The sequence below is a fragment of the Stomoxys calcitrans genome, chromosome 2 (genome assembly GCF_963082655.1).
Source record: "Stomoxys calcitrans chromosome 2, idStoCalc2.1, whole genome shotgun sequence".
NCBI classification, from domain to species: domain Eukaryota; kingdom Metazoa; phylum Arthropoda; class Insecta; order Diptera; family Muscidae; genus Stomoxys; species Stomoxys calcitrans.
This window is the reverse complement of record NC_081553.1, coordinates 226,270,365-226,279,107: the sequence shown is the minus strand read 5'-3', so window position 1 is coordinate 226,279,107 and position 8,743 is coordinate 226,270,365. Positions and strand designations below refer to the sequence as shown.

The 8,743-nt window shown below is 42.5% G+C and overlaps 1 protein-coding gene across 1 annotated transcript; it reads left to right on the top strand.

The window, feature by feature from the left end:
- The first annotated feature begins 6,805 nt into the window (after positions 1-6,805).
- LOC106083175 (enhancer of split mbeta protein) lies at positions 6,806-8,155 on the top strand. Its single transcript, XM_013246049.2, has one exon. The coding sequence runs from the start codon at positions 7,244-7,246 to the stop codon at positions 7,877-7,879; it is 636 nt and encodes a 211-aa protein (XP_013101503.1). The 5' UTR covers positions 6,806-7,243; the 3' UTR covers positions 7,880-8,155.
- Positions 8,156-8,743: the final 588 nt, after the last annotated feature.

Genomic DNA, 8,743 nt, shown 5'->3' with positions numbered 1-8,743 from the left:
ACTTGACAAATGCGATTCATGATGGAGGATATTTAAGATGGGGCGCGGCCGAACTTTTACACGCTTTTACTTGTTTCCTTTCTTTAATCCAATACCAAACAATTGCCCTGTACACTAAAAAATGGCAGACCTATTTTCACTGTTTCTCTTGCATCCCACTGTGCTCCATTTTTATCTCACTTCATTGTACGCCATGTTGGACCTACGAATCAAAAGGTCTAGCCAACATTCAATCTGCTAATCCAAGAGTCAAAAGTAGTTTTTTAGCTCTTGGACTTCATTCTTAGTCCAACAAAGTTGAGAGACTACGGAAAGAAGTTCCATAAGTGTAGTTGGCATTGGCAGAGCCTGTCATAGGTCATCCCAGGCTTTACAGGACTCTGGATCCCAAAAAGATATTTTTTTCCCCCCAAAAAACACTTTTCAGCTGCAACCGGGTGCAAATTATGACCAGAATCCATTGCTTCTTTGAGTCTTCAGCTATATATCGAAGAACTAAGCCCAGAATTATGCTCAAATTGCTATAAAGGGACTCCAACATTTCACGAAACTTTTCCTTATTTCTTCATAATCCTTTTTTTTTTTGATAAATTTCTATGTTTCTCTCAATGTGTTATAGTATTAAAAAATATTCACTGCTTAAAGCCTTATTTGCCTAAAAATCCTGCACATAACCGAATATGGCAAAATATTAAGAGCCTCGATGGTCACTACGGGGCCATTGTGTGGGGAAGAGCTTAGAGAGCGTAGAGCATGCGAGAAGGTTTATTTGCTTGTAGCCTATTCAAGGAATTGAGGCATTGAGCCAACAGTCAACAGCGCGATCCCACAAATAAATAACACCATACACATTGTTGTTGTTGTGGCTGGTGCGGCCAGCGATCGACATTCCTCTGCAAGACCGTTCCCAGGAAAACCAAGCAAAAGGAGCGTGTGATCAAAGGGTGTATGCAGCCCTCATAGTCAGCGTCATCATCATTGCCCAGGCAGGCGGACAGACAAATGGACGGACGGACACATCCCTATGATCGTTATAACATTTGTCGACTTAGGCACGATCCAATGATCCATAAGGCATTAAAATGCTATGACGATTCCTCAATTATAATCGTGCCATAGTCAGTCACCCATACATGGCCAGTACTCAAACACACACTCAAAGAGAATTCAAGCTACTGCAGTCAAAAGTTTTTTTTTAAGCAACAGCATTAGCGAAAAAACAAAACAAAAAAAAAAAGAATACGACCGAACCAAATCAACAAAAAGGGGTTCACAGCACTTGGAGCAGTGAACAAGGCCCCATGCCTAGCGATAACAGTGTTTGCTGACTGACTATAAAGGCACCACCAACAACCAGCAACAACAACAAGAACAGTGCCGGCAATAGCAACAGCCACAGCAAACATCGTCATCGTCACCCAGAAAGCCTGTCTTAATAGCCTCAACAACAGCCCAAAACGTAGCAATAAAAGGCAACTACAACAGCAACAGCAACAACAATCATGGCAAAATCTACAGCACTATACAAAGATCCATTTATCGCCATACGGATGGAAGGCATGTGCGCGGCCTCTGTTGTTGATGGCTCAGCCTTTTTTGTTGCCTCATGCTGAAAGTTTCCCACAGCATAGGGCAAAAATATTAGAGAGCGAGAGAACTAGGCATGAAATTAGATTTAAGTATGAGAAGAGCTGGGCATCGACACAATTTATTGAGAATTCACCGGGTAAATACCCAATGAGTGGATATTAAGTGGATCTACTTCCTTTTTTAGTTTTTGAAACAGCTCTCTTAGTTAAAGATTGCTGAACACTTCAGAAATCACAGAAAGAAGTTTGAAATTCCTAAAGTAAGTAACCAAGCACTAAACCAATTCGATTAATTCTCTGTAGACGCAATCTGGCAACTCCTCAGTTTTGCTTGCATGTAAAAACAGCTGATTTAGGGAAAATGGGAAAACAGATGTTTGAGTGAGTGGAAACAATCACAAAGCTGTAGGCGTTTTCATTAAGACGGCAGCCCCTGGGCAATGGACAGTTTCATTGACTCAATCAGGTGTATATAACCTGCTGTCATGCTAATGCCCCTGGTTAGAAGTCTGTTATCATCTGCCTGTTGTCAGGCCATAATCATTTGGTTAATTCCTGGTCTTTGAGCCGATAAACTAGCAGTGCAATTTATCGAGTACGAAGTTATTGGTGTCTTGGGCTGAACCCAGCGCCAAAACATCCAAGGCGCTGGGTCCAGATGAAATTTCTACTTTGACAATAAACCGGTTTGGTTTAGGAGGAGGAGTCAAGCTCCTAACCAAGGTTTTATCTTGCCATTAGACTTATTATATCTCATTTCTGAAAAATAGGTACAGTTATTCCGCTACTGAATCCAGACAAAGATTCGAGTAAACGGAAAATGTGCAGACCGATTTCCCTTCTTTCGCCAGTAGCCAAGTAGCCTCTCTAGCCTTTGAGGACGATGAGACCAATCTCGGATTTTCAAAATTCGTTTTCCTAAAAAAGGAGTTTGGGAACCGGATATTGTGTTTGGGAACGATAATACTCAGAACTTCAGGATTCGCTTTTCCGAAAGAAAACATCATCCCATGGTTCCAAAATATAGTCAGTGCCGGGATTGTCGTTAAACTTCGACGCAAACCATATCGATATGTCTTGGAACTATCGCATGAATATTCAGTTTATCAGACAGCCGATGGCCGAAGGTGAAATCCTGGAATAGATTTACCGCCTTTGAAAGTAAGGACTAATGGCAGGACAATCTGGCGGAGCTCAAGTCTTGGAATTCGAGAAAAGAAAACTCAAACCAATTCAGACCACTCTCAGATCTTCAGAAATCGCCTTTTCGAAAGAGAGGATTGTCGGATGCTGTTTTTGAGGAAGATTAAGCCAAGCTCAAATCTCCAGGATTCGGTTTCCCGAAAAAATAGTTTGGGAAGCAGAAGATGTGATTGAAGATTGTTCTCCAACAATGTGACCTCGGTCTTCACTGAGGGCTCTAAGATGGAGTCATGAATAGGATTGGAGGTCTTCTTGGACCTGATGGTATGGAAGAGGACGACGAGACCTATTTCAGATGTTCATGATTCGATTTCCGGAAAAAGAGGATTGGGAACCTGATATTGTGCTTGGAGACGATAATACTCAGATCTTCAGGATTTGATTTTCTGCAAGCAAGTAATAGAAGGCGTATGATTTGACCTTGGAATTCACTGATGACTTCAACATGTTGTCCGTGATAGGATTGGCGTTATACTTTGATGCACACTATATCGATATGTCTTAAGACAGTCGGACGGATATTAGGTCTTTCAATTAACCGAAAATGAATTCCTAGAAAAGAGTTACCGCCTTCAACTACGAATTACTGACAGGACAATGTAGCGGCGCTCAAGTCAATTTCCGGAAAGAAGGCCGGAAGTGCATCATGAAATGTTGAGAATCCCTGAATAAAGTTCAAGACATAGTGCTGTTTGTGTTTCACGATAAGATAATATTTCGGGAAATGAGAAGGCGAAGGGCTCCTAGCCTCCTTGCATGTCATTTGTCGAGCTACTAAATATAGCAGAAGGGACAGCCAATGCGAAGTCGAAACCTTCAATATTCACTTTGACGAGAAGTGGACTGGGAGGCAGATGGTGTGTGAGATTATTAAACCAATTTCAAGATTGCAGAATTTCCCTTCCCGGATTGGACCAAGCTTAAATCTGCAGCATTCGATTCACCGAAAAAGTGAACTAGAAGGCGGATTATGTATTGGAGAACAATGAGACCTGGGTCTTCACTGATGGCTCCTAGATGCAGTCAGGAACAGGATTGGAGGTCTCCTTAGACACGATGAGACTGATGGACGAGTGTTCGGTGTTTCAGAAAGTATCTGTACCATCATGATAAAGGCAAGTCAAATGCAGGGAAGGAATTTACGAATTTATCGCAGCGCTCAATTCGAGAGAATTGAGCCTTGCTCCATGAAGAAAACCTGAATAAACTAAAAGTTCAAGACATAGTGGTGATTTGGATTTCGGGACACGATTATATTTCGTTAAGTGGGGAACTTGATAAAATTTCAGAGATGGGAAGGCAAACAAATAGATCTGGAAGGGTTCATATCCGGTTTTGCATGCGTGCCATATGTCTACTGAAGATAGTCAAAGGGATAGCCAATGAGGGCTCGTTGGCGAGGTAGGAATCAGCACATGGAGGATGAACTACCAGCACTCTCTGATCCACTGGCAGCTAAAAGAGAGCGAAGAATTTACTGGGGAGGTCTTTTGGGGTCCGATGCACGCGATAACGTTATATCGTTGAGATAGCCCAACGAACGTACAGGTTTTCTTTAGTCGCAAGTGAAATCCTGAGAACGGATGGATCACCCTCAAGAATTAGGATTGATGACGGGACAGTATGGCGTCGACCATTGCTTTAGATTTGAGACCAGTGACGTCGAAGTGCCGGAGGCCAGCGTAGCGTAGGAGTAAGCATGTCGAATCGTGGCGAAAACATAAAAAAAATGTCAGCGGTGGTTATCCTCTCCTAATGCTGGCGACATTTGTGAGGTACTTTGGCATGTAGAGACTTTATCCCCAAAGAGTTGTCGCACTGCGGCACGTTTTTCGGACTCGGCTATAATAAGCAGGCACCCTTCCATTGAGCTTTAAACTTAAAACGGACAGCACTCATTGAGATGTGAGAAGTTTGTCTCCCTGTTCCTGGCGGATGGAATTTTGATGATTGATGACAAAGCGCTGACTTGGATTCCAAAACATGATGATATTTCGGTAAGCTAAAAAAGTGGACGAATATAGCAGATAAGACCCAAAGGCGAGGAGAACTCTCGGAGAAACGTTCGCAAGATCAGATCAGAGAAAATCCGTAAGATTGTGCCTTTGTTGACTCGGACATGATAAAAGTGAAAGATGGTCTCCTTTTGGTCGTCATATTAAGACAGCTTCTACGAGATACCCATGTGCACCGCAATTTGGACCTTTGAACAGTGCACAGTTATGATCATAGTGCTAAGTGCGAAAACCAGAAACACCTTCGTGCTACTTCGGTCGATTGTAGGTTATAGCCTATCCCATTATACCTCCTGTCATAGTGCTCAATGATCTCTTATTTACAGCGTGTGAAGGATGTTTGAATGCTCGAACACTCTTGCATGCCGTCGATGGAAAGAGGATTAAATAGTTGCTGGCTATAAATAATAGATCACTGGGCACTATGACAGGAGGTTTTATGTACCGGATAGACTCGATGAATTCCTTTATCGGCAAGGGCTGCCGCCTCAGTGTACCACACACTCCTACTACAACAACAACAGGAGGTCGCTGGCGGAAATTTTTCGCGTAGTGCTCTGTTATGATTTCCAACAACCGTGCCAAGTGCTATCCAAATTTGTCTATAACCTGATATAGTTCCCATATATACCGATCTCCTGATTTGACATCTTAATCCCCTGGAAGCCGCAATTGTCATCCGAGTAGATTATTTGACTTCCAATAACCGTGCCAAGTATGGCTCGAATCAGTCAATAGTCTCAGTAAGGTTCCATATAAAACGGTCTGCGGATTAGTCTTCTACGCCTCCTAGAAGCTTACATTTTTGCTCTAACTTTGGATTTCAAATGAAGGAGATACAGGCATTTTAAGTTAATCGAATGAACTTTAACTCGATTTCAAGTGAAGGAGATACAAGCATTTTAAGTTAATCGAACGAATTTTAAGTGAAGGAGTTAAAAGCATTTTAAGTTACTACTAAATACTAAATTTCCCATGAACATTCCATTACGGAACCGGGAATACCTTTCTCATATCAATGAGCGCAGTCCAATTTAGTTAGGCGAATAAAATATTGACGAATGACTTAGTGATTCGTTTCTTTTTATTGGGCGAGCAAAAACTATCCTACACTTTTAGATAGAACCAAAAACAGTTGCAAAAAATTTCTAAATTAACATTCCAATAACATTTATCCCCGTTACATTTTCCAAACAAACAAAGCAAACACGTGCCAAAGGTCAAAGGAGTTACATATGCGCTGTAATAAGCACTTCAATAAAACCTTTTAGTCGCTAATATTCGGTACGTCCGTTTCCGCCTTGATCCTTGCCAATGCCAGAGCATTAGTCTGTATTTAAGCCCGCGACAACAACAAATGCCCAGACCCCAATCGTACAGTCATGCTGGCGGCATTAAGACACACTACTCACAGCCACCACACAAGCCAACCACCAACAAAACGACCGGCCCGACGGACCAAAAGACAGACGGGCAATAACAACAACCAACAAGAGGGGGGGAGGTCGACAACGAAGACGATGGCTACGACTATAAGAAATAATCAAGTACGGCAGTTAGGCTGGCAGCCAGCCATCCAGTCAAGCAACAACAACAACAACAGTACAACACATAGCGCAATCTAAACCATTCAACCATCCAACGAGCCAGTCGTGAGAAATCGACTATAGAATAGTTTCCCACGGTATAACAATCACAACTTAAGTCTTGACTCGTTCATCGTTCGTTGTTGTTTTTTGTGTTGCGCATACACGAGTGTGTGTATGGTTTATTGGGCAGCTTGCCTGGATTGGATTGGATGTATGGCATGAATGCATGTATTGTTGTTGTTGTTGCTGCTGTTGCTGTCGGTGGTGGTGTAGTGGCAGTTATTGTTGATTTTCTTTTATGTTGAATTTCTCGGCGACGTAGACGACGACGACGGATGGATAGAGTGTGCTGTGGTGGTTACAATAAATACAACAACAACGGTGACAGCAGCAGCAGCAACTGAAAATATTCTCTGCGTGCGGGCACAAGGGAATGACGTAAATTCACAGGCTGCCTGCCGCAAGGCAAGGCCAGGAGAGCTGTAAACGGACGTATGGATGGATGTCGGTCGGTGGTCGCTGGTCTCTGTGTGTGAGTATTGTATACAAAATACGCACACGATGTCTCGTTCTCGCCTGCACTCAGCTTCGATCACACTCAGCAGCGCTGCCGTTTCTTATAAAAGGGACGGTGAGAAAAGTTTGTGAATCATTTCAAAGTTAAGCAACTAGCGGAACACATCGCAACATCATCCTCATCTACTGCTCTCTGTTTGTGTGAAGGATTTTGTGTACAAAAAAGAACAAACTCACCATCACCACCTCAAGAATAACAGTGAACTATATATCAGCTGAGCTAACTGTGGATTACTAAAATAGATCAACACCCGCACTCTATAAAGCAAACATGGTTTTAGAAATGGAAATGTCCAAAACCTATCAGTACCGTAAAGTGATGAAGCCCATGCTGGAGCGTAAACGTCGTGCCCGCATTAACAAGTGTCTTGACGAACTCAAGGATATAATGGTGGAATGCCTGACCCAGGAAGGTGAACATATAACACGTCTTGAGAAGGCAGATATCTTGGAATTGACTGTGGAGCATATGAAGAAATTGCGCGCTCAAAAGCAATTGCGTCTTAGTAGCAGCCAGGACACCAAGTTGACCATTGCCGAAAGCTTTCGCGCAGGATATATACATGCCGCCAATGAAGTCTCCAAAACCTTGGCCACCGTGCCTGGTGTAAGCGTGGATCTGGGCACTCAATTAATGAGCCACTTGGGTCATCGTCTCAACTATTTGCAAGTAATTGTACCCACCGCAGTGGCCCCAATGGGTGTATCGCCAGCCCACTCATCCTCAGCAAGTCATTTCAATAGCATGGTTGGAGCAGCTCAAACTCAAATGTCCAATTCTTCCATGTGTGGCAGTCCTGAGCCAGCAGTACTCATTACACCTCCACCCTCTGAGTATGGCAGCAGTGAAAGTGGTAGCTGCAGTCCAGCACCCAGTGACTCGGGATCTATGTGGCGACCTTGGTGAATGCAGCAACTTCAATGAGGTGCCTTAAGGCATCGGAATTGAATTCAACTGAATGACAACAAGTAAAGCTGAGGTTGCAACTCCCGAAGGCTGAAACCCTTGGACAACTTTTTCACAACCAAAGTTTGGCAACGTTTATGTCAAGGAGCAACTGCATAAGTTACTCGCAGCTGGCTAAATGCTCTGGCAGGGCATTGAGAATTTTCTGAAAATTTTTAAAATTTGTTTTATACAAAACAAGGAAATGATATTTGGAAAAATAAATTGAAAAAAGAAAAAAAAAACATTTTGTCAATTTTTTGGGAATTTGGGAAAAAACCAATTTTGGGCTAGGTTCATAGCTCAGACGTTAGGTTAGGTTAGGTAGAAAAGAGAGTGCAGATATTAATCCGCTCCGTGTCACTGTGGACATACACCTAAGCCAGTTATCGCTCTGATGCTTCTTTCTATTTTGTTATACCTTTATCTTTGACTTACTGGCCTACTTTAGTATGTGATGCAACCCTAGATGTGCCTTTTCTTTCTATTAGCTCTAGTTTTGGGATCAAGAGAAAACCCAGCAAGACTTAATGTGGAAGGATTCAAATTGTTTTAAATATTCCAGTAGAAATTCTGATGCTTGAGATCTTGGATGATAGAGTGACATTGACTTTTAAATGGGCTTGTCTATCAAAGAGAAGAAAAGTCAGTTGGGTAAGCAACTCACGGAGAGAAAGAAAACTGGAACACAATGCAGAAAGTGGAGATATAAATGGCAGCCCGCTCAATTGAAACCAGCAAAGGATGACTTGGTGGTAGTACAGGAAAATAACTTTTCCTCATCTGAACAGTGCTTTGGGAGAGTTATACAAATATTCACTGAGA

Coding starts and splice junctions, on each gene's coding strand:
- LOC106083175 (XM_013246049.2), top strand. CDS start 7,244: ATGGTTTTAGAAATGGAAATGTCCAAAACCTATCAGTACCGTAAAGTG.